Source organism: Corticium candelabrum, chromosome 20, assembly GCF_963422355.1.
Source record: "Corticium candelabrum chromosome 20, ooCorCand1.1, whole genome shotgun sequence".
Classification (NCBI taxonomy): domain Eukaryota; kingdom Metazoa; phylum Porifera; class Homoscleromorpha; order Homosclerophorida; family Plakinidae; genus Corticium; species Corticium candelabrum.
In genome coordinates, this window is record NC_085104.1 from 1,783,747 (window position 1) to 1,808,978 (window position 25,232).

Below are 25,232 nucleotides of genomic sequence, written 5' to 3' on the forward strand. Positions count from 1 at the left end.
GTATTGAGGGAAGACAACTTTCAATTGAATTTAAACTTAGTAGATATTTTATCCAACTCAAACCATCGATAGAAATATAATTAGAATGTAAATAATCTGTATTTACAATATTCAACCATTTTATAATATTCTATAGCTACATACAGGTCTTACTGTATATTGTTGCTCCACAGCCAGAGGTGAATCACAATAATTGTAATATGTAGCTATTAATATCAATCATTAAAACTTTCTCAAAACATTAATATAGTAAATAGAAGTTTGTATGCAAAGTTTTACTTCTGAAACTACATATTTGCCAAAGTGGTGGTCAGATATGTCAACATTAGTCGACAGATTTCAGAAATTCGAATGACTTGTATTGAGGAAAGACAACTTTCAGTTAAATTCAAACTTAGTAGATGTATTACTCAATTCAAACCATCGATAGAAATATAACTAGAATGTAAAGAGTGTGTAATTACAATATTCAACCATTTTATATTATACTATAGCTACATTCAGGTTTTGCTGTACACAGCCAGAGTTTAGTCAAAATAATTGTACTATGTAGATATCAATACCAATCATTAAAACTTTCTCAAAACATTAATACAGTAAATAGAAGTTTGTATGCAAAGTTTTGCTTGTGAAACTACATATTTGCCAAAGTGGTAGTCAGATATGTCAACATTAGTCGACAGATTTCAGAAATTCGAATGACTTGTATTGAGGGAAGACAACTTTCAATTGAATTCAAACTTAGTAGATATCTTACCCAATTCAAACCATCGATAGAAATATAATTAGAATGTAAAGAGTGTGTATTTACAATATTCAACCATTTTATAATATTCTATAGCTACATACAGGTCTTACTGTACATTGTTACTCCACAGCCAGAGTTGAATCAAAATAATTGTAATATGTAGATATTAATATCAATCATTAAAACTTTCTCAAAATATTAATACAGTAAATAGAAGTTTGTATGCAAAGTTCTACTTCTGAAACTACATATTTGCCAAAGTGGTGGTCAGATATGTCAACACCTGTCGACAGATTTCAGAAATTCTAATGACTTGTATTGAGGGAAGACAACTTTCAATTGAATTCAAACTTAGTAGATATCTTACCCAACTCAAACCATCGATAGAAATATAATTAGAATGCAAAGACTGTGTATTTACAACATTCAACTATTTTATAATATTTGATAGCTATAGACAGGTCTCACTGTACATTGTTGCTCCACAGCCAGAGTTGAATCAAAATAATTGTAATATGTAGATATTAACATCAATCATTAAAACTTTTTCAAATCATTAATATTGTAAATAGAAATTTGTATACAAGGTTTTACTTGTGAAACTACATATTTGCCAAAGTGGTGGTCAGATATGTCAACACCTGTCGACAGATTTCAAAAATTTGAATGACTAGTATTAAAGTAAGACAACTTTTAATTGAATTTAAACTTAGTGGATACTTTACCCAGCTCAAACCATCAGTAGAAATATAACTAGAATGTAAAAAATGCGTGTTTACAATATTCAACCATTTATATTATACTAGCTACATACAGGTCTTGCTGTACACAGCCAGAGTTGACTCAGTATAATTATATTATGTAGATATTAATATCAATCATTAAAAAGAAGTTTGCATGTAAAGTTTTACTTGTGAAACTACATATTTGACAAAGAGGTGGTCAGATATGTCAATATCTATCAAAAGTTTTCAAAATTTGAATGACATGCATTGAGGGAAGACAACTTTCAATTGAATTCAAACTTAGTAGATATTTTACCCAACTCAATTCATCAATAGAAATATAACTAGAATATAGTCAACCATAAATACATTATTGTTTCTTCACAGCCATCGGATCAAAATAAATGTATTAATTAAATGTAGTTATTAATAGCAATTATTGAAACAGTTTAGAATATTAATTAACATAATTAAAAATGGCATCTGTGGCCTTAATTAATTGTTAATTAAAACTGTACATTTGCAATGGTCAGATATCATACTGTATGACACAGTGTATCATGAACAGTGGGCTGACGTTGTGGTTAGTTTTTAGTAGATTGGCTAGCCACGCCTATGTATTGATAGTTGTGTCACGCGGAAGCGCTCTACACCGCTACAAAGTGGTGCATCTTTCGTGTGCTGTTTGGAATTGCGATGTATATGACACCACTAGATGTCATTTATACGCTTCGTTATGTTGTTTTAGCACTTGGCGATCGCGCTCTCATGGACACAACGGTCTGTGTGTCTAGAAGGTCATGGGCATCTGTCAGAAAGATGTTAGATGCTATGCGATTCTGTCAGGTAGCTTCTCAATATTGCAACGAGAGCTGCAAATTAGGTGATCGACTCACGCTTGCATGCCGGAGGAAACTCTCGTCAGTTTATTTCATGAAGGCTTGCGCGCGGAGTGCCAAGTCGAGTTGGAACGTGACCAACCCGCAACGCTTGCTGATGCCGTGAAATCCGCCTGAGAGGGTGCAACAACGTCAACTACGCGGACGACATGATGTTGTGCCAAAACAAGATCGACGACGATACAACCCACCTCCTTCAGCAGATGGTCAAGGTGGGCGAGCGACAAGACAAGGCCTTGAGTCTTCTGATGCAGCAGGGTCAGTGCTCACCTGCTGCCTCTCGATCAACAACAACAATATATACTAATCGCGCTCGCAGATGTCTCGTACTCTAGAGCTCAACCTAGGCGGTCTAGGGGAAGTGTCGATCACTACTGCGATATTGTGGGTCATCACTACGTTGAGTGCCGAAAGAGATTACGCGAACAGCAGCAACTCAAGCAACCACCAAGCAAGGAAGGTACATGTACATGCAGCAGGCAGACGCAGAACTATTAGGGGAATTCCCTAAACAGGTATTGAATGTCGGTGTTATGTCTCAACGTGGTGATGATGTGCGTGCCGATCTCAAGAAGCTCGGGAGCTTGTGCGTTTGTGAATACTGCTGGCCTGCCTATCTCGCGCCGTAACACACAATCTATTGATTGCTTGCTGGGTATTGGTGCTTCTATCTCTATTAATTGTCTCTGAGGAAATTACGAATTTGCTCAAAGGTCCTACCGCCTACGCAGAGAGTGATATATCCGCAATTAGATGGTCATAACAGCTGGTACCATGCAATTAGCTGTTTCAATAGGACCGAAACACATCACACATCCTTTTGTTGTGGTGAAGCAATTTGGGTTTTCTGTTTTGTTGGGTCATCATCATGACTTGCTGCGTGTCTAGGGTGCATGCTGTACTGGAATTCAGGCAAGGGATTGTTTCTCTTTCTTATGGAGCTTGTGGGAAAGTTGAGGTGGTAACTGTTGGACAATTGATGTCAGAGATATTAAGACCTATTATATGAAGAGTCTGAGTCTGCAGACTTGATTGAATTAGAAAAGGACACACATGTGTAGGTATACCTCCTTGATGCTGTGCCATTAGTGGTCAAGGAATTACAGTCAAGTGAATCTCCACCTGAGAAAGGTCTTCTATTGATGCGGAATACTTATATGCCTTACACCCTGACCATTCATTGTCTATAGTCAACAAAATATGCTCATTAACAGGCCGCAATGATAATAAACAGTGGGATCAAATATCTGAGTTGGTGCATAATTATACTCTGATGTGTTTTCTTCTGGACCTTATGATTTGGGTGAAACTCACACTGCATGGACACTGGCATTAGCCTAGCTGCCTGTCTCATCATACCCTTACCGAACGGGACCCTAAATTTGAGCGTAAAGAGATCACAAGAGAAGTGGATGAGATGCTGGAAACTACTAGTAATATAATTTGACCTTCTCAAAGTCCAGGGTTGGCTCTTGACTGACAAATGGGATGGAGGCAAATGTTTCTACATTGATTATGTATATAGATAGAAAGATCAGCTTAAATGATCATGCAGACTAAGGATCCTTACGCATTGCTGAGAATCGATGACATGCTTACAGAGAAAACAGCAGTCATTACTACCTAGTCTAGATACCCAACTGAGGAAGACCCTGAAGAACAAAACATATTATAAGGAACTCTCTGTGGAAGAAGCCAATGAGATCAAACAGGCAACTGAGGAAGAAGCTGAAGAGCATTAATTACGAACTCGAGACTGCAGCTGCATGAACAGGGGTGTCACATGACAAGATCTGGGAGAGAAATAATTCGCCCTTGAAGACTAGTAGTGACTTAGCTGTTGCCTTGGACCTAGAGTTCTGTCGTGTTGTGTTTCTCGCATATGTTATCTGTTTTGCATTTTCACTTTACTTTCATGAAGTGGATGGGGAGGAATGTAGTGGGCTGACGCTATATGCTTATTGTCTATAGCTATGCGTAAGTATTAATGGTATGTAATAGTTGTGTTAGTGTAAAACATAGCTGTGCCATTACAGATATACTTATCGACAGATATTTCAGACATTTAATCTTTCTAGTGTGTGTGTGTGTGTGTGTGTGTGTGTGTGTGTGTGTGTGTGTGTGTGTGTGTGTGTGTGTGTGTGTGTGTGTGTGGTGCGTGTGTGTGGTGCGTGTGTGTGGTGCGTGTGTGTGTGTGGTGTGTGTGTGGTGTGTGTGTGTGTGTGTGTGTGTGTGTGTGTGTGTGTGTGTGTGTGTGTGTGTGTGGTGTGTGTGTGTGTATGTGTGTGTGTGTGTGTGTGTGTGTGTGTGTGTGTGTGTGTGTGTGTGTGTGTGTGTGTGTGTGTGTGGTGTGTGTGTGTGTGTGTGTGTGTGTGTGTGTGTGTGTGTGTGTGTGTGTGTGTGTGTGGTGTGTGTGTGTGTGTGTGTGTGTGTGTGTGTGTGTGTGTGTGTGTGTGTGTGTGTGGTGTGTGTGTGTGTGTGTGTGTGTGTGTGTGTGTGTGTGTGTGTGTGTGGTGTGTGTGTGGTGTGTGTGTGTGTGTGTGTGTGTGTGTGTGTGTGTGTGTGTGTGTGTGTGTGTGTTTGTGTGTGTGTGTGTGTGTGTGTGTGTGTGTTTGTGTGTGTGTGTGTGTGTGTGTGTGTGTGTGTGTGTGTGTGTGTGTGTGTGTGTGTGTGTGTGTGTGTGTGTGTGTGTGTGTGTGTGTGTGTGTGTGTGTGTGTGTGTGTGTGTGTGTGTGTGTGTATGCGTGTAGATGAGTCAGACGGAGTGTATAAGCTTCTGATTGCATGTGGTGGGTCAAATTTAATTTTACTTACCTATATATGTTAGTTTGACGTTATCTAAAACATTCCCTTATCTTTGAGTTGTGCTGTCAGATACGTAACAGACGTCGTATGCCTATGCCAGGCACGTAAGTGTACGGGGCAGTTGGGTGGACGAGAGCTCTTCCATCTACTTCCGGCGCATACGTATCCGCAGTCGTTGGAGGCTCCGTACATCTGTATTGTAAGTTACTCTGGTCGTACTGGTCGACTGTACATCGTGAAGGCATTCTCACGTGCAATTAACACTCAACTCACTGAATGTGACGAGGTAGGCTACGTCTACTGTACGTACGATCTATCTAGAGCGATCATATCATCGAATTCGAAGGATACTCGCTGTGCATGATCGCACGCAAACTAATTTCTATTTGATTTGCGATCGCGTGTCATAATACGACATCGCTAGTAGGCATGCACCAATAGTAGCTTTGTTTAGCTAGAACAAATCTTCATGCATGCGCCTAGATCGATCTGCTCATGAGAACTCGCGCGGCTCATAGCAAGCAGCATGAACACACCCATTACATTTCATGAGAAATTCGTCTCATGAGCCACTGCTCGTGAGAAATACACAAATCTCATGAGATGAACAATTGTCTCATTGCATCTCATGAGATATACGTCTGATGAGACTCCGCTCATGAGAAATGCCCAAATCTCATGAGATGAGGAATTGGCGTATGAGCCGCATGAACACACCCATTGAATCTCGTGAGATACACGTCTCATGAGGTTCCGGTCATGAAAAATGCCCAGATCTCATGAGATGAGCGAGAATCTCATGAGATTTCGCTTATTTTCATGCTCTTTTCTGCATGGGTAAATACCGTAATTCACACCACTCTGTGCCTTCTGTCATTTATTGTAATGCATCTTCAACGTAGACACAGAACATACTTTAAAAAACCAGCAACAGGTCTCAAAGCAAACTACCATACGCTATACAGACACTATATAGAGCAACCTCTAATCTTCAAATATAAAGTAGTCACCTCATTCTCACCTAACGAAGATATAGAATCGACAATAAATATATCATTCCTCTTGTCCTATAATTCAACTGCTTCTAAGGAAGCCTCTAAAGAAGCACTCATTGATGATTGATTTCCAAACTGTGAATTAGTTCCTCATACTTTGCGACTCAATTCCCTCTTTGAACAGAATAATCAGCTTACCACAAAAAATTCCTTTCAGCATGAGTAAAGTATGGTCCTAGGAGGAAAGTTGAGGAGTCATATAGATGAAGCAAACTACTATCAGACAGATCATATGCAATCACACACATTCAAATCTTTCAATTAAATCAATCAATATTAAAATCATGTCACAACTTTCTAGATTCCAAAACTAGTTTTATCAGTTTTGCTTCTCTACCATACAATTATGCAATTCAGAAAGAGTGCAATAGGAAACTTTTCATAATTGATATTACTTCAGGATTAGGGTTGCATGCCAACACTTCATAACCTGTCAGCTGAGCAAGCCACACATGGCCATCTAAACAGTTCATTAGGCAACTATATGGTGCTAATTCTAACTTAATCGGTACTGCTCCAGACTGCAGTAAAGTTTTCAACTAATTATTCATATACTTGGATGTACCAACAACTGACATTAATATCACTGTGCCACAAATGTCAACATTATCATGCGAACAGTAGCCCTGTTAGCAACATAATTCCATTGCGAAGACGTCTACCTAATTCTGCACTAGGGGTAACATGTTCTTTAATGTTTCTCCATTTAATTATTTGTTAGGTCACTCTTGAGAAAAACTGGTTTTCTACAAATTTCACCATTCCTGACTTCTTGGATGTGACACCACTCGACAACCAAAGTTTCCAGCTATTCAAAAACATGTTATGGAACCAACCAGCATCTGCCATAACAACGACATGTGGCAACTTAAGCAGTCATCAAATTTCCATGTTGACTTGCAATCGTTGGCTAACAGAGGACATTCTGCAAAACTTGTCTGATGTCTTAAATCAACGTTCAAGAGACTGTCTGTGCATAGTTCTCTCTGAGTATAACAAAACACGATTGCACAAAGCTGTTTTAGCAGCTGCAGAAGGCAAGGAAAACGTACGTCTTGCATTCTTGATCTTAAACGTTTCAGTAAATCAATTACTTCAGACCACCATGGCTTCCAACAAGTTGCTAACAGGAAATCACTGGGTGGTAGCTGTAATAGATGTCTGTGCTGAAACTACCTACTACTGTGATCCCTTAGGTTTTCCTATTCCCATCAATCTGTCAGTCGAAACACAGCAGGTTTCTTTAGAACTGAAGAGGGTTCTTAGCAAGCAAATGAAAATGTTCTATCACACGATTGCAATGCATAAGCCGATGTTTGGCCCCAATGGTGAACACATCTGTTCTCGAAATTGTTTGAACTTTCCTGTTCAAAAGTGTTCATCGGCATGTGGAATAATATAGCGTTTACGTTTGTTGCAATTTCTGCATTTACCCCAACAAATGTCTGGGAATGTATATGCTCACCCCACATGGCTCAGAATGATGTAAAGTCAAATTTGACTCTATTTTGGCAAGCAAGTAAATATTCACCTTACCTACGCAAGGTGCTAGCGTGTTGGATATTCACTCAGACTATTGACGTGACAAACATCATTGATAAGTCTGCGCTTGTACCCACGGCATCATCTTTTAACAAACAAATTTCATATCAACATCAAGCAAGCAGACTTAGACTTAGACTTAGCCTGAAGCAGAAAGACTGCGAAACTGAAGAAGACAGTTTTGGTCACAAAAATGCACCATGTGACGAAGGTACAGAGAATAGCAATGACATGAGTCCGTCTACTACTCACTTAGACATCTCTTCTGTAGCAGTTCCACAGCTCACAACTGGACAAGAATTTTCCTCCTTTGAAGAGCTAAAGCACTGCATTTCTAGTTATGAAAGAGCAACATTTGTACAACTCTACATTAGGAGATCCAGGTCACTAGAATCTGCCAAGAAGCGAGCAACTAAAAAGAACTTCAATTCTGACTTAAGGTTTTCAGAATTACAGTATAACTGTATTCGTGGTGGAAAGCACTTCCAGTCACGGGGTACAGGAAAGCGCCCTAATCACTCGTAAGTCTCATTTGTTTGTCGTAATAGCTATTCAACACCTTTATATGTACAACTTCACTACATTGCAGAACCTTTCAAATGGAATGCCCATGTTTTGTGAGAATTGTAGCATCAACGGATGGACAGAAATTGACCATCAAAAGTATCAACCTCCAGCATAATCATGACATTAGCAAGGTCAGAATTATTGTCATCCTTGCATTCAATAATTAAAAGGCATGGCATATTGCATTGCACTTGGCTGTGGTACTTTAGAGACAATAACAGCACCTTCTTGTTTTCATAGGAACTCTTCAAGCAACTACTACGACAGAGAAAGCTTTCCAATGATGCCAAGCAAGAAGCGCAAAAGTTGCTGTCATTACAAGCAAACAAGAAGATGGTTCAAGATAAACTGTCAAACTAAACAGACCAAGTGGTTCTTTTAAAGGACCTGAGCAATCTATCTACGCTAATGAAAAGTGGCAGTACCCGTAACAACTTAGAAGTTACTGTCAAGGAACTGACAGAGCAATATGGTAGGTTATTATGTAGGTTTTAAATGCTGTAGAATGTGTTGTTAATGTGCATTTGGGGTGGTCACGTGTAGGTTCAAGTGTGCATGTAATGACAAATGACCAAAAAAACTATTGGGAGTCCATTTTCAAGATGACCAAATGAAAAAGGCATTCGATGCTTACCCTGAGATATTATTTATTGATGCCACCTACAAGCTTCTTGAGCTGCGGTTCCCATTATACATTATCCTCATAGAAGATGGCAATGGGCAAAGTGAAATTGTAGCAGCATTTTTGTTACTTGAAGAGACTGAAACATCACTATCAAAAATCATGTCTATTTTTAAAGAAAACAATCCGTCCTGGACAGCTACCAGAGTTTTGATGGCAGACAAGGACATGACTGAACGTGACGTACTAGCATCAAATTTTCCAAATGCTGACCTTTTGATTTGCCTCTACCACACTCTCAGGTCATTTTGACGAGAGATTTCTTGTGAAAAAATGGGCATCACATCAGGTCAGAGAACCATGTGTTTGGAAATTCTGCAGCAAATGGCATATGCCACAAATGAAGTAAAATATACAGAATTGTATTCTCGTTTCAAAACCTGCGATCCTGCAGCTGTAATCGACTACTTCAACAAGCAGTGGCATCCCATTCGTAAGCAATGGACAATGGGTATGAAATACAGCACAGGCAACTTCTTGAACGCGACCAACAATAGACTTGAATCACTAAATGCCAAATTAAATCTGTCATTCCCCGCTTTTCCTCCATGGAAACATTCACTGAGAATTTCTTTTGTTTTTCTGAGAGTACTACGGTCAGAACGAGATCATAATGAAAGTCTTTCAGTTTTGAAAGTGCCCACTGCATTTCATTCAACCTCTGATGAAGCAAACAAGCATTATATGCGGTGCCTTGCTCCCTATGCCTATAAGTTTGTGAAAAAGCAAGTGGATATGATTGCAAAAGTAGCATTAAAATGTGCAGAAAATCAGCAGTATCATGTGTCCTCTAGTGAAGGCAATATTACAGTAACTGCAACCTCATGCCAGTGTCTAGGATGGCTCTCAATGAGGCTCCCATGCCGTCATATACTGTCGCAAGGGCTGACATTGGCATGAGCTTATTCGACAAAGGATTATGTGACAAAAGGTGGACACTACACTACTTCAAGTCAATGCACAGTCTTTTCAAAGGATTTTGCCGACTGTGTCTTTTGTTACTAGTTCATTGCCTGAAACACATAACTTAGCACAACCACTCTCTCAGGTTTGTATTACATGGCTAGAACTTCAACAACATTGCCTGCAGTATGCTCTGGTTCAGTTTCAGAAATTTAAACTTGTTTCAAGAGTCACAAATAAATTATCTACCCTAGCTTCAGAAAACTCTGGACTAACCTTTACCAAACGATTAGAATTGTTGAAACAATTAGTTACAGCATGGGAAAATGGAGAAACAGTTGCATTAGTCAATGGTAAGACCTAGTGGCATTATGTATACAAACTGTGTGCATACACCAATAATGTGAGCAAATACACATGCGCATGCTGATGCAACAATTAAGTAGGCACACACACTGTACATATTTACTTTGTTAAAGACAAAATGGTGTCAGTTTTGTTTTGACAAATACCTAAATGTGTGCAGACCCTACAAAAGAAAAGCAACAATATTCAAAAAATAAAACACACAAAAACAGAGCTCAACAAGGTACACTCTTTTGCCACCGGCAATAGTAATACTTAGAGGAAACATGTTCTGACACTTACAGTTCCATCAGTAAAAATGAAACAAAAATCAGAAATGAATGCCTGCATCCCGACACCAAATGCTGCAAAGGCAAACCGAAGACAACTAGGTATGTTCTTCACCTTTTGCATACTGCCTGATATTACATACAACATTGAGTCCAGTGTTGTTTCTTTGTATAACAACAAAATGCATTGTTTGTAATAGAGACCAGAGCAGAACGACTGCTTGAGAGTCAACAAGTAAGTTAAATATATACTCCACTGACATGGTATTATTGTGAATTGTGATCACTATAGTTCTTTCTTTGATCTGCTCAAATGACTGACATACAGATAGCAATTATTGAACTAACCTTCTACATAGTATGACGTAGTCACTACAAATGTTTCTAGTCATTATGAGGAAAGTAGTGTCTTGATTATACAGTACCGTACCGTACCATACCATACCATACCGTACCATACCATACCATACCAAACCATACCGTACCATACCGTACCATACCATACTATACCATACTGTATTGTACTGCAGTGTAATATACTCTACTATACTACCGCATTCGCCCGTAATATAGCGCCCTGGGCATATAGAAAAGAAACGCTTTTTCCTGGGCGTATACTAGGGCATGGGCATTATTTTGGTCCCAAGCGTATACATGGTTGCAAAATGCTGTCGTTTGGCCAGTCATCATCTAAACACTTGATGACAGAAATACCACAAATGCTTGCAATTATCCATTTGCAAGATCAAAGGTACTGGTGTCTGTACAGCATCAGCATACACGCAGAAACTACACTACACACGCAAACCGGAGTGGTCGCCCTGAAGTCAGTCAAAAGCATCAGGATTGGTAATTGCAATGAAGACATGAGTCTAGCGGTAAGCACTTTACTCAACACTGACACCAGCTCATCAAACGCACAAAGACGGAGACAAATGTTCTGCGGACCCCATTTTGTTTTGTCTGCGCATGCGTATCCTGGGCTTATACTTGGGCATGCACGTATAGTTGGGCATGAGCGTTTTTTCGGGCTGAAAGTTCTGACCTGTCACACATGGGCGTATATACGGGCATGGGCGTTATTTCAGCATGGGCAAATAGCAGCAGTATAATATACCATGTAATAGTTAAAGCATGAGTCGTGGAAATCCATGTACATTGTTATTGATCCAAAGCCTTCAAGGCTTATCAATGAGCTAATTGACAGAACCACATGCGAGATCCAATTATCTAGTTGATAAGCCTGAGAGGTTGAGGTGTCAATAAAATACATGGACCCTATTACAACCATGCTATAAAATATTTAGAATATATCATGTGACCTTTAGAGGTAATGTGATTAGTGAATTTGGTACGGTGGCAGTTTTGAACCTACCAAGACATTTCTATCATGTATAGAACACCCCATATTTACTAATCAGATTGTCTAAAGATCACGTGACGTATTCTAAAGTATCCCTTACTTCACCACACCATATTGGATGTTATACCATGGTCACGTGCGTGCGACCAGTCACAAGCGCATATTGAGGTGGTGTATATGGCGTATTGCACAGCAAGTATGCAATAACTTACTTCCGCTTATTACCTTACTCTCATTTATACTTACATGTCACGTGACCATGTTATAAATAACTTATGGTATGATTAGCGGGCAATATGGCTTTACCAGCACTCAGAACGGGGTTATAAAGCCATATAGCACGCCCATCGTACAATAAAGTACACTTATACAATACTACTATAAGTAAACAGATGGTACACAGATATGAGGTGCATTTCTTACCTCTTACAGTCTTCTAAAGGATAGAAGAGTTACGCGACCTCTTCTGGTTGTTTTTGCCTTTCGTCCTCTTTCTAAAATGTTGAAATAAGGACTGATGCTTATTCTGGTTCTTCTACCTGAAAAATCAGAAGAGAAAGTCGTGTACATAACTACTGTTCCATTTGCATGTAATAGACAGCCACTTAATTAATCTACCTAGCTTGTTGTGCTATACAACAATAGGGTACATGGCAGCAGAGGAGACAGGGCCATTCTTGTGAGACTTGATGATACTTCCTTGATTACCCATAAGATAAACAAGATGATTGACTTTCTTATACAATTGGTAGACATGAGGCAGAATCATTGACAAACTAGACTTTCCTCCATCCAAGATATGAGATCTGTTTAACCATATTGAAGGCACGTTTCATACCTAATTTCAAAAGGACCCAGTCAGGATATAACGTCCTCTAATGCCAACCTAACATGCATATGCTTAGCTCTGAACCTCCTTCTGTTAGGGTTAGGGTTACTTACGAGTTAGGTCAATGCTGGAGCCAGTACCAGAGTCAAAAACAACTATGTCCGGCCGCTTTCATTATCTACGTACCGATAAAAGACTTCTTTCTTGTGATGAAGATTTAGTTCATGAAGGCAACTGCTTCAACAGCAACTATTTCATCATGTTCCCTGACTGACTGACTGACTGACAAAAATCATTTATAGACAAATTTCTAAATACAGAACACCAAAAGTTAAAAATATTATCCATGACAGTGGAATCACGGTCACAGCAAACTACAAGTTAAAACTAAGCGCAAATAGTAGAGATCAATTCTAATGAAAAGCGCTTTGAATGGCACTGTGCACTGACTGACTGACTGATTAACTGCCGTTCGTTAGTTGCAACACATATCTGTCTACAGAGAGAGACACATCGAAAACGTAAATCTGTCTAAGCCACTAAAAGTAGCACTGGAGAAAGATGGATTAACTAAATGAATTGTTTCTGACTGTTTGTATCACATTATCTCTTCTTGTTAAATCACAGGATAATGACTTTGAGAAATCAAAGTTAGCCAATGAATTCAAACAAGATCTCCAGAGTGAGTTTATAAAATGAAATCAGAGTGTACTCAATATTTGGTGCATTGACAATTACATTTGTTCATGTCAGGTATCAAGATGCCGTCTACATATCGAAAGAGAGGAAGACCAAAAGGACACGAACTAACAGTGATAGGCCTGCCATCAAAAAAGAAGAAGTCTCTGAAAACTCTCCAGCCATTTACTAAGTTGCACACATCAGTAAAGGAGAAGGGTAGGTATTTATCTGGACTAATTAACAAGCACATCCAGCTAGTTACTCGATCTGTACATTGTGCAGTAATGCTAGAATGGTTCGTGGACGCAGATTTGGCAGCACGTGTGCTGAAAAATTCACAACAACTGCTTAGTGAAAGAGATGTCGAGGCTAGGCCAGAGATGGTAACTGATGCTGTTCTGGATGAGAATGTAGACATTCATTTAATCAGGAAGTACTTTCAACACGATGCTTGGCTGCTTGTGACCCAAGTTGTACGGCAGAAGCAGAAAACTCAAGGATACATTTGCAAGTACTGTTCACATGATCTAGATGATGAGTCACAAGCAATTTTGTGTGACCACTGCCTTCAGTGGTTTCACATGAAGTGCGTGGGGCTGAAACAGAAGCCAAAGAAAAAAGTACTGGTTTTGCAGACATTGCCACCATGCACGCCTAATGTAGCTAGTGCTCTACCACGCTAGCTATATATAGCCATATTTACGTATAGATAATTATCTAGACATACCTATGGCCGACTAAGATTATAGATTGCTTAGCTGTGACAACTCCGTTGACTTACCGACTCAACGCTATGCGTATACGTACAGTGTGTGTACTGTACCGACAAATTGCGAGAGTGTCATGTGACCAGCGTGCTACGTCATGTGACCAGTTTGTCGTACACATCCGTAGCCGGAGCAAGTTGCGAGTACGGGCCCGTAAGCCCGTAGCCACTTCGTTGTGGAAAAAGCTTCACGGTGAGTCCGTAATTGAACGTCTGAGACGTGAGTTGTGTTACAAACTGACTACGTAGCAAGCGGCTACAACCTCTTGGCCAAATCTTGCGACAACTCTGGCGATCTAGGGTATACAATAATTCTCATCTAACTCATGCAGCAACCAATCGCAAGTTTCTAGATGGTAACCTAGGCTACATTCCCTATGCATGGCGGACTATACTTTACAATTAACGCAATAGAGTGCAACTTCTGTATTTTTACAGATGCGGACAAACAAACCAACGATTTCAGTACTGCACAGGTCAAAACTGGATAACCATGTGTCCATGTTCCTACCGTCTCCAAGAACAACGAATGGGAACCAGAATAAACCCTGGACGGTAAGCAACAACGCATGCATGCGACGTGAACTACTACGAGTGAATGCTATGCAGCCAATACCTAAATTAGAATCCGTGTTAGCAGCTAACGGAAATTCTTTGATTGACTAATTAGGTCATGCAACGATATTCTCATCAGAAGTGGAGGACAAGTGCAAAGTGGTACCTATTGGATTGCCCCTACTTCATCTGCCTACCCATTTCGAGTAAGTTGAGATACACGCATAAACAATTAATTAATTTACATAAAACAATGACGTCAAATATTGTAGTTTTCTTGTGTCAATCAAGCCATTGCTTGTTAGGTATTTTGTGACATGAAGACTGCAGGAGGAGGATGGACTCTTGTTGCTAAAGTATGTTTGGAATAAACTGTATTAATTAAATGCAAAATGTGTTTATATTAATGAATGTGTTGTGAACACAATTTAGGTAAAGGGCAATGATGCTTTGATGAACAGGATCAACACAGCTCAGTGGCGAGACGGCAGATTGATTGGAAGTACTCATGATCTGAAAGTAATCCTATAAATACATGTACAGATAGACGAAAATGTTGAGTAATACTTTGAATCTGATTTCAGGATGTTATGATACGCAGTCTCACTAACGGACAGAAGCATTTGGCATGGAGGCATCCAGTAACATATCAAAATATTCAGGCAATTGTCAAGGTAAAACTTTCTACATAGTTTGTCTTGGTACAAGTCTGGCATGAATCATCAATTACTACAGAGTTGCACAAGAGTTGCCAATGGTGTGAAGCTGTCTGGTAGTATTCATCAATTAGACTATAAAGGCAACCAAGCATATCATCACGGCTGCACTGAGTTGGTCTACGGGTTCATGGGTGGAGACTGGTCCTATGCTGTAACTATTGTGGCAGGATGTCCCAAGGCTACAAGCATGGCCACACTGGCGCAATCATTGGAGCATTTCTGGATCCACCCAGAGGAGACAGAACTAAGAGTGGACAGAACACTAAATAAGTGTATTTACAACTTGTGCATATGTTTGAAAAGTTAATGAGGTCTGTTTTGTGTTACTATCTCCAACGAAGATGTGTTACTGACTTTGGCGTTGGTGGTGGGTATCATGAGATGAGTTCCGCCACTAAAGCCTATGCAATCAACGCTCATTACTGGACAAACAGCAACTCTGGCTCCTACTCCTGGAATTCCCATGCTGTTTTCATCAGATAAAGATAAAATTCATGTGACTTGAGAACACATAAGATTTCCTGATCAATTGCATGAAAGATTACTATTACTCAAACACTGTTGCTTGTTGCTCTGCTATAGTTTAAATAGCTGCAGATGATGTATGAGTCTAGCATGTAGGATAGTGATAATCTATATTCATTCAGTGTACAAGTCCCACTTAGTTGTCTGCCTCCTCCAAATGGTGCAATTAAATTCTACATCAACATTCATGCCCCATGTACAACCGCTGGGCAAACACATACTCTCTCTCTCTCTCTCTCTCTCTCTGTCTCTCTCTCTCTCTCTCTTACACACACTTACACACACACACACACACACACACACACACACACACACACACACACACACACACACACACACACACACACACACACACAACTGCTTGTTGAACAAGAACTAGAGAAACAGTTTGAAGTCATTCAGAGTGTCTGATGTTTAGTACAGTAGTATATCAAAATACCCAACACTTTGAAACGCTCATGATTGTTAATCTTAGCAATCAATCCCATCTCAACACTGACCCACTGAGTGACCATTTTTATTGGTGTATACTGACTGTCATATGCACAACATGATCTTTTACAATTGAAGTACACAAACTACTCTACCAACACTGATAATTCAAAACTGATATAAAACGGCTATAAAAATAATGACTGACTCCTCACCGGTCATGTGACATTAAAGGCTGAACACTTCATCTTCAACCTCAGACATTCGCATCTTCACTGCAACATCCCGCAACAAACAGTTTCCAAATACAATCCCCAATGATTGTACAAAAGCCAAGGCAAAAGCAAACCATCCGATCAAAACCAAATTTTCTTCAAACCAGTTTTCTAACGCGTATATACATCCATCGACATACACATTGCTCTGACTTGGAGCCAGAGTGGTTGTCGATGTGAAACGACGCGTATTCGAGCCACACAGAGAATTACCCTTGTCGGTCTTACAACACGAATGAGGAACCCCACACGCATTAACACTCGGTGACCCACAGCTGTAGTACCGATTCATCTCCCAATCATTGTAGTTGCTTGCACCGCAACACTCCAACTGCTCTTGAATACCGTCAAGCGCATCCTGCAAATCATGATCATAATCCTGATTCCTGTAGTTCTTCACTGTCTCCTCAAGAACACCCCTGACCTCATCCCTAATTTCATCTCGATATACAAAAGCGAGAACGCCAGCAACGGCTTCGAGAACAAAAATCACTGTCAGCAGAACGACGTAAATCTCTAAGAGATATCTGTTCTGACGGATAGCGCCTACACAGCCAAAGAATCCGATGATAAACATGATGGAGCCTGCAATTAGGATAATGAGAGATGGATTGAAGGCCAGGTTGTTGACTGAATCGTATTTGCTCCGTTCTGTTATCACCCAAATACCAATTCCAATAAGGCCCGCTCCTACAAGCCATCCAACGACATTAGACAAGAAGATTGAGTACTTGAGAAAGGATAGGCGCCAGCTGCACTCAAAACACGCCATGTAACCGATTGGGGTCCCAAAACAATGCCGTAGCTATAGAATTGACGTTTCTGTGCCGGATAAACAGTCAATACGCTCTGTGTCTCCACGAGCACACTCGTAAGCGCGTAAGAAGTCCAAATAATGAACCTCCTTGTCTCGCGTGCCCAGACGTTTGGAGTGTAAAGGGCGCGGCCTACAGTGCGCGTGCGTAGGGCATCTCGAGCTATGTCTGGCCATGCCCTGCCCGACTACTAAAAGCATTCAAGTGCTAGACCCTCGGATGTTAGCTTACTAACGTAGTAGGTGTACAAGGATGCAAATACGTCATGCAAGGTCATGTGGACGTCACTAGACAACAAGACAGCTAAACAGTTTGTGTTGCCATAGCAATACTAATCATCTGTGCGTCATTGCAACAGAAAATCGGCGGCATCCATTCCTGTGGTAATAAGCGCATGCGCAGTAGGCGTGGCGAATCAGTCGTTTGTCACGTGATGGCTGGCGTTACCTCTGTGTGTACCCTAACGCTTCCGCGCCTCGGGCAATAAAAAATAATATATTTTCTGCCACACCCTGTTTCCTCCACGGGGTGAAACACTACACTACAGTCATACACTTACACTACAGCCATACACACGTACATAAACACGTACATACACACGTACATACACACACACACACACACACACACACACACACACACACACACACACACACACACACACACACACACACACACAAGTATCCTACACGTACCCATTCATTACATGTTCGGAACGTCAAGGGTTGCTGACGTCGTATGACGTCACAACATTGTCGATGTACTCTACTTTTGAAAGCACAAAAATTCGCCACACGGAGCACTTTAATTAACTGAAGCACGTCTACTAAACCCTTTTTCTAGTAAATTCTCAAGGGCCATGCAAATGTCTCTCCAAAAATGACAACCAGGCAGTACACAGGATTGTAAACATTTCAAGAAGCTACTCAAACAAGTGGTTTCATTCCTACCTACATGCATCACGCTGGGTGTCATGTGTTAGACCCGGAGTAGAAACTGTGGGGGCTCGAGAACTTCTGAGAATTTGAAAGAATGTGAGAGCACAACATTTTGCCAATTTGCGTGTCTAGACTCAGGCCCCATGCAAATGTTATCAAAAAATACTTTCAGCTATCTAGGAAGTATACACAGGATTGCCATTAGTAAACGTAAACGTTTGGAAAGGCACACTCAAACGATTTCGCACATCCGGGTGTCGTGTGTAAAACCCGGAAGACCCCACTCCACTCTGTTGAGCTAACACCGAGCTTGTTATCTAGACTAGTAGGACTAGTAGGCATCCAAAAAATTTTTTGTTAGCGAAAAGATCAAGATACCTACTGTAGCTAGAATTTCGAATCGTACGTAATTAGTTACATACAACAACTTTGTCTGCACATTCATCTGTGTTTACAGTCACAGCAGACACATACAGCCGTCAATCAACTCAAATTACTGTAAGATCGTAGTGATGAACTCGTCGACCGCAGTCTATTCTGAGTGGTTTACGTTTCTCCTACACATCCTGGAAGTATGAAGTCTCCAGGTCTACCAGTCGGAAAGACAAACTACCAGAACAACAACGTTAGCATGCACGTTGAGTATCAACATTACATAATATTATGTTCTACACATGTACCGTGTCTTATGTGCAGCTCTACGACATATCTAGTTGTTCATCTAGCTAAACAAGCAGATTGTGTATTCTAGTATAGCATGTATGACAGTTGCCTGTTCTTTCATACTTTCTAAAGAGTTCCAGATATGTGTGCAATTTTGTGTTCACACTTCACTGCAGCATAATGTGTTTTAGACTGCCTTTGATTTAAGCCATGTTTGTTTCCGTCTGTCCTAAAAAAAGACTGTGTGGCGCTTTCAACCAGTCTAGAGCAGATAACGCGTCACAATGTGTGCCTATGCCTACAAATGCCATTTGTGTTTTTGAAATTTGATATATGGTAGGCGTAACGGTATGAAGCTATTAGCTGAGATCGTGTATTCAGCTGCAGCTATAAACTGTCAGCTCACAAGTTCACAACGCAATTGTTCACAGGCTGCTGTGTGTACAGATCTGCGTACAACCGTGTTCTGATCGATGATGATGACTGGAGTGGGCAGCTCAGTTGCATTGTTCGTGTCGATTTTGTCTGTGATCAGGTAGGTAGCTCTATGCACAACTTGTTGCACTGACCACTTCTTCGATTCATTCTTATGGAAGCTAATAATGTTGTGACTTCCTGTAGCACGAGGATTGGCTCTGGTATGGAGTCTCAGACATCTTGTGGAAACCGTGTGCAGGTGAGTATACCTATAGCAAATGACGCAAATGAACCAAATCGCAATCAGATCGACTTTGTTTTGCAGGCTGAGTTTGCAGCAAGCAACTACTCTGTCGTGGGAAAATTTTGCAGCAACTCTGGCGGCATGAGGTAGGTGGTCAACAAGTGCAATTGCCAAACATTGACGTATATAGTGGCAAGGCAAGCCCGTAGGAAAAGGGTCTAGACTATATGTAGCAATTGATTGTACATGCAGACCATCTTTACTTCCAAGCTAGAGTTACTATCTAGTATAAAAGTCGGTCCCACTCAACCCTAGAAAAATTGCAATACCTCGATCCTGCTAGGAAAGTCGCAGCAACGTGCTACTAAAATCACTTTACAGCAGAGAAGAAACTACCCAATTCTTTGACATGTTGTCAACGCTGCTGGTGGTTCTGTGTCTTTGTCGTTAATGGTACGTTCTAAATTTTTGTTGATAACGCTCTCAGTTTACTATGTGACCTAATCTAGTTACAAGATGCCCTCCACAAGTGGCTCTTCTGGGGTTGAAGCTGGCCTGGTACACTACCCTTCCTCGTTTTCATATGAAAGCAAGCGTGTATAAAGTTAATTTAATTAATTAAGAATTAAATTGTCAGTGGGAGGCCGCGGGTTCACAGTATGTGGCATTTATGTAATTAGACTATTTGTGGTAGATCACAGCAACACAAGGTGTTGTAAGTAAACGGTGACGTGATCCAATTGCCTTCTTGTTTCCAGGTTGTAAATTATTGTTAATTAATTAAGTTAATTGAACGTTTTGAGTTGACTATAGATGCCCTCTGCACTCAAAGCATATCTAATGTATATGTATGTCGATCTATCAGTATATGAGTTGTGCGTGCCTTGGTAGTCATTGATTAGTCTTTCAAAGAGTAACTGCATTTTAGAGTGTGTGTCAACTGAGGCTCACTGCATGTTTACATGCAGGTATGTGTTTAGCAAAATGCATGATCACACATAATCTCCACTAGCTGTTAGTTTCTTCATTGCAGTAATAGCCTTAGCAGTATTTTTGGATAGTACCCAGTGGCTGTACACCAAAGTCAAGCTCATATAGCTTAGTGAATTTGAATTTGAATAATATAATAAAATAAATTTGGAATCTGGCTTGAGTCAATTGAAGTCTTACTATGTAACTATATACATACATGACAGTGATGGTGTACACACCTGAGCCTGTTAGCAGCCAGAGTTCTAGATAGATGTTCAACCATCTTACTGGGAGTATAGATAATTTATGTATAGCCTTTGAAGCACTGTTTGTTTTGTCTGAATACAGATGTGGACCTAGCAACAATCGATTTGAGTATTGTGCAGGCACCAGTTGGATATCAATGTGTCCCTGTTTTTTCCGTCTTCAAGAACAAGCGGCCGGATCTAGAATCAATCCTGGAAGGTAAAGGAGGCCCTATACTTAATGAGTAGGGAGCAGAGTGCCACGCATGCAGCCAAACATGCAGGTATAGCAATGTCTGACAAGATGGTATGCCTTGAAGGTCATGTAATGATATTTTCATTAAACGTGGAGGACAAGTGCTGAGTGGAACCTATTGGATCACAGTCTCCATTCCCTCATACCCCTTTCGAGTATGTTAAGGATCTAACACAATGATAGTCTTATTGTGTCTCAAACCGTTTTCTAACATAGGTGTTCTGTGATATGAACACTGCAGGAGGAGGATGGACTTTGGTCGCTAAAGTCTGTTTACATAAAATATCTCAACAGCAATGCGCGTTAATAATATAAGTGTGCTGTGTCATGTGTCATATAGGTAAAAGGCAACGATCCTCTAATGAATAGGATCAATACAGCCCAGTGGCGAGATAGCAGATTGATTGGAAGCACCCATGATTTGAAAGTAGTTTACATTGCAGAGAGTCCAATAAGATTACTACTACGTTGAATGTGTTTTCAGGATGAGAACGCACTAGGACTAGCCTACAGAAGTCTAGCATTTCGTGATGTCATGATACGCAGTCTTGAAGATGGTCGAAAGCATTTGGCATGGAGACATCCAGAACAATTTAAAAATATCCAGTCAATTGTCAAGGTAACAAATATTGCATGCATGCAAAACTGCATTGGTGCACCACAGGCAGTACTGATTTGACTTGGTATAGAGTTGTGCTAGAGTTGCCAATGGTGTGAAGCTGTCTGGTAGTATTCATCAGTTGGATTATAAAGGCGACCAAGCATATCATCATGGCTGCACTAAGTTGGTCTACGGTTTCATGGGAGGAGACTGGCACTTTGCTCTAACTACTGTGGGAGGATGTCCCAAAGGCCATAAACATGGCCATGTTGGTGCAATCGTTGGAGCCTTTCTGGATCCACCCAGTGGAGAGAGGGGTACAAACGGACAAACCGCCAAGTTTGTATACATGTGCATGCATCTGTAAATTAAAGTTAATTCTTGAATTTTTGTTCTATGTGACTATTTTCTTCAACAAAGATGTGTTACTGACTTTGGCGTTGGTGGTGGCTATCTTGATTTGTCTCCTGGCACTGAAGCCTATGCAATCAATGCTCATTACTGGGGAGCTGGCAACAGTAAGACCAACTCATGGAATTCCCATGGTGTCTTCATCAGGTAAACTTGAAGTTCATGCAACTGGAAAACGTAGAAGCTAGAAAAAGAAAGGCTACTTACTCAAAGCATCTGTTGCATGTTGTTGCTAGTTAAGCTGTTTAGCTATAGCTATGGCGATACTTATGTAGGTTTTAGTGTACGATATGCTTGGTTCTTGATAATTAGCCATTGACTGCATAAAAGCAACCAAGCATAGTATTTTAGGATATGTTTTAATGTGCTACTGTTGTGTTGTTGTTGTTGTCAAGTGTTATAAAACTCAGTGCCATTTTCTCTATAGAAAAGCTGTGGAACAATTGTAATCTTGCATGGGTTTATAGATCTGATGAACAGAAGGCAGCTAGGGAGCTCTATTTATTTGCTCATCCATTTCCACTAGCTACCTTTTTACTCATGGCATGCACCCTGGACTATATAACTCAAACATAACACGCAAATTAATTAAAAACAAATCTGTGTTACTCTATGTGTAAGTAAGTATAAACAAGTTCTAGCGTTGGCTCTTCAGGGACCTGCGTAGATCTGCAAGAGAGCTATCCCGTCAGATTGCACTAGGCTGATCTTCCCTCATGTCAGCCCAGAGAAAGGAAGCATCATTTGCGTGACTGGAACTAATCAATTCAGTGATCCACACAACAGAAGCATGATGCCCAGCCATTCTACCTGTACAACATGCAGTAGAGCATCGAGTAGGAAGGAGAATGAATCTAGCGAAAAGGCTTTGAACAGGCATTATGGTGCATCATTTCTATTTGGAATCTTTGATCTGGATGCAATGCATGAATTCCTTGCAATTCATGAAGCCAAGAGAATAGCATCAGAGGTCAATAACTTAATTAATAAATTGTGCACAGATAGTATATAGCAACTTTCTAACAAATCTAAATACAACATGCGCGCGCGCGCACACACACACACACACACACACTGTCACACACACACACACACACACACACACACACTGTCACACACACACACACACACACACACACACACACACACACACACACACACACACACACACACACACACACACAGAGCTACTTACAATGTGCATGCATGTACCTGTCACTATTGCACCAGAACTAATGTTCTATCAGTAATGATAACCATTCAACTTTTAATAGATCCTTCAGGAAGAAAATGGTTCGGTCAAACCTATAACCTTCCAAAGAATTTGAATCTAGAACACCCTGACAATCATGCCTTACAAACGTTCAAGGAGCTATTGCTAAATCAGTCTGCATCTGCAACAGTATGTGCTGGTCTTAGTAACAGCCAATTGTCAAAGTTAGCATGTAATAGATGGTTGTCAGATGAACTGTTAGAGTGTCTTGCTAACATTGTGAACCTGTCATCAGAAGATTGTTTGTGCCTTGTACTATCAGAGTACAACAAAGCAAGACTTCAAGACTATATTACAACAGCACTCCATGGAAGAACCGGCATTCGACTAGCTTTTTGGACTATAAATGTGCAAATTGACCCTATGTCAGGCACTGCTGTAGCATCCAATCGACTATTAACAGGAAACCACTGGACTGTTGTTGCTACTGTCTTTGATGCCAAACTCTCCTTCTATGGTGATTCCCTTGGCTACCCGGTTCCAACTAACCTAGTCATCGAGACCCAGCAAGAATTCACTGAATTGAACAAGCTTCCTAATGAACACATTACAACTGCATATCCAATATTAGCCCTACACAAGACAGTGTTTGATGCAGAAGGAAAGCATGTTTGCTCACGTGAATGCTGCAATTTCCCAGTGCAAACATGTTCATCCTCTTGTGGAGTTATTGTCATTGCTTTCGTTGCGGTTGCATCAGTTTGTCCAAAAGAAATTTGGCAGTATGTACAGCTTCCACAGATTCAATGTCATCCTGTGAAATCTCTGCTTCGTATTTATCACCATCCAAGCACATATGCACAATATCTGCGAAACGTCTTGGTAACCTGGCTATTAACTAAAAAGATAAATGTTCAAAACGTAGTTGACATATCAATATTTGACGTCAACAAACGTCTTTTAATCCCTTTACCAGGAAGTAAAATGCAAGTCCGTCAGAACAGATCACCACCCTAGCCTCACTTTGAAGATAAAACGAATGGATATTGATTTAATAAACTCTTACAAAACTGGTGCTCAAGTCAGAGGAAACATTTTGTACGAGAATAGCAAATCTATAGCCAACGGAAGTGCTACAGCAGGAGAGTGCAATTTTGCTGAGAGAGATAAACTGAGAACCAAAAAGCTTGCTGACAAAGAAAGAAAGAGTGACAAAGCCATTACTGACAAAATAGAGAACAGTCATTCAAGTCTGAATTGTTTTACCATAGCTGATACTAGAAACAGAGAGATACCTCACGGAATAGCGTACTTGTTCCCTAATTCCTACAACTACATAGTTGATCAGTACAATAGACATACACCCGAGTCATTCCTTGGAGCAGAAACCCAAACCTTTAGTTTGCAAGCATGGATAAATGCAGAAGACCAAACCAAAGCAGTCCAGTGGATTGACGACTTTGAGAAGACTTCAGAAACAACATACCGGGTAACGCGAGGCACTCAAACTTCTGGACAAAGAATTCTTTTTAAAACTGTTTGCCACTGCCAACATCAGCAAAAGAAGCTGACAAAAACACAGTTGTCAAAACAATGCCCACCTTCAGATCTAAAGCGGGCTTTCATTCAGAAAAGTATAAGAAACAAAAAAGACTTCTTGCCCTAGTACCTTCATACTCAGACTACATCCAAAGATCAGCTCAACAGTTGCCGCTCATCCAAACCATCTTTGCATGATTAACCTTGAGTAC

At 40.4% G+C, this 25,232-nt stretch overlaps 4 protein-coding genes and 1 pseudogene across 4 annotated transcripts in view; 3 read left to right on the forward strand and 2 right to left on the reverse strand.

Moving 5' to 3' along the window:
• Positions 1–6,392, reverse strand: part of LOC134196049 (fibropellin-1-like) — a 15,957-nt gene extending 9,565 nt beyond the window's left edge. Inside the window, exon 1 of the mRNA XM_062665130.1 lies at positions 6,329–6,392. Within this exon, the coding sequence (XP_062521114.1) occupies positions 6,329–6,392 (64 nt within the window). The remainder of the gene's footprint in view (positions 1–6,328) is intronic.
• A 2,559-nt stretch (positions 6,393–8,951) lies between these two features.
• LOC134196050 (zinc finger SWIM domain-containing protein 1-like) lies at positions 8,952–14,097 on the forward strand (annotated as a pseudogene).
• Positions 14,098–14,448: 351 nt separating this feature from the next.
• Positions 14,449–16,121, forward strand: LOC134195524 (uncharacterized). Its single transcript, XM_062664560.1, has 8 exons — positions 14,449–14,556; positions 14,639–14,755; positions 14,871–14,961; positions 15,061–15,111; positions 15,188–15,274; positions 15,340–15,429; positions 15,491–15,746; positions 15,816–16,121. The coding sequence occupies exons 2-8, from the start codon at positions 14,694–14,696 to the stop codon at positions 15,857–15,859; spliced, it is 681 nt and encodes a 226-aa protein (XP_062520544.1). The 5' UTR covers positions 14,449–14,556; positions 14,639–14,693; the 3' UTR covers positions 15,860–16,121.
• Positions 16,122–16,495: 374 nt separating this feature from the next.
• Positions 16,496–17,620, reverse strand: LOC134195497 (tetraspanin-5-like). The gene has a single exon (XM_062664526.1). It carries the CDS (start codon positions 17,476–17,478, stop codon positions 16,660–16,662), a length of 819 nt encoding a protein of 272 aa, XP_062520510.1. The 5' UTR covers positions 17,479–17,620; the 3' UTR covers positions 16,496–16,659.
• Positions 17,621–19,531: 1,911 nt separating this feature from the next.
• Positions 19,532–22,699, forward strand: LOC134195523 (uncharacterized). The gene is made up of 10 exons (XM_062664559.1): positions 19,532–19,657; positions 19,744–19,798; positions 19,865–19,929; positions 21,104–21,220; positions 21,321–21,411; positions 21,473–21,523; positions 21,597–21,683; positions 21,741–21,875; positions 21,946–22,196; positions 22,278–22,699. The coding sequence occupies exons 1-10, from the start codon at positions 19,596–19,598 to the stop codon at positions 22,417–22,419; spliced, it is 1,056 nt and encodes a 351-aa protein (XP_062520543.1). The 5' UTR covers positions 19,532–19,595; the 3' UTR covers positions 22,420–22,699.
• Positions 22,700–25,232: the final 2,533 nt, after the last annotated feature.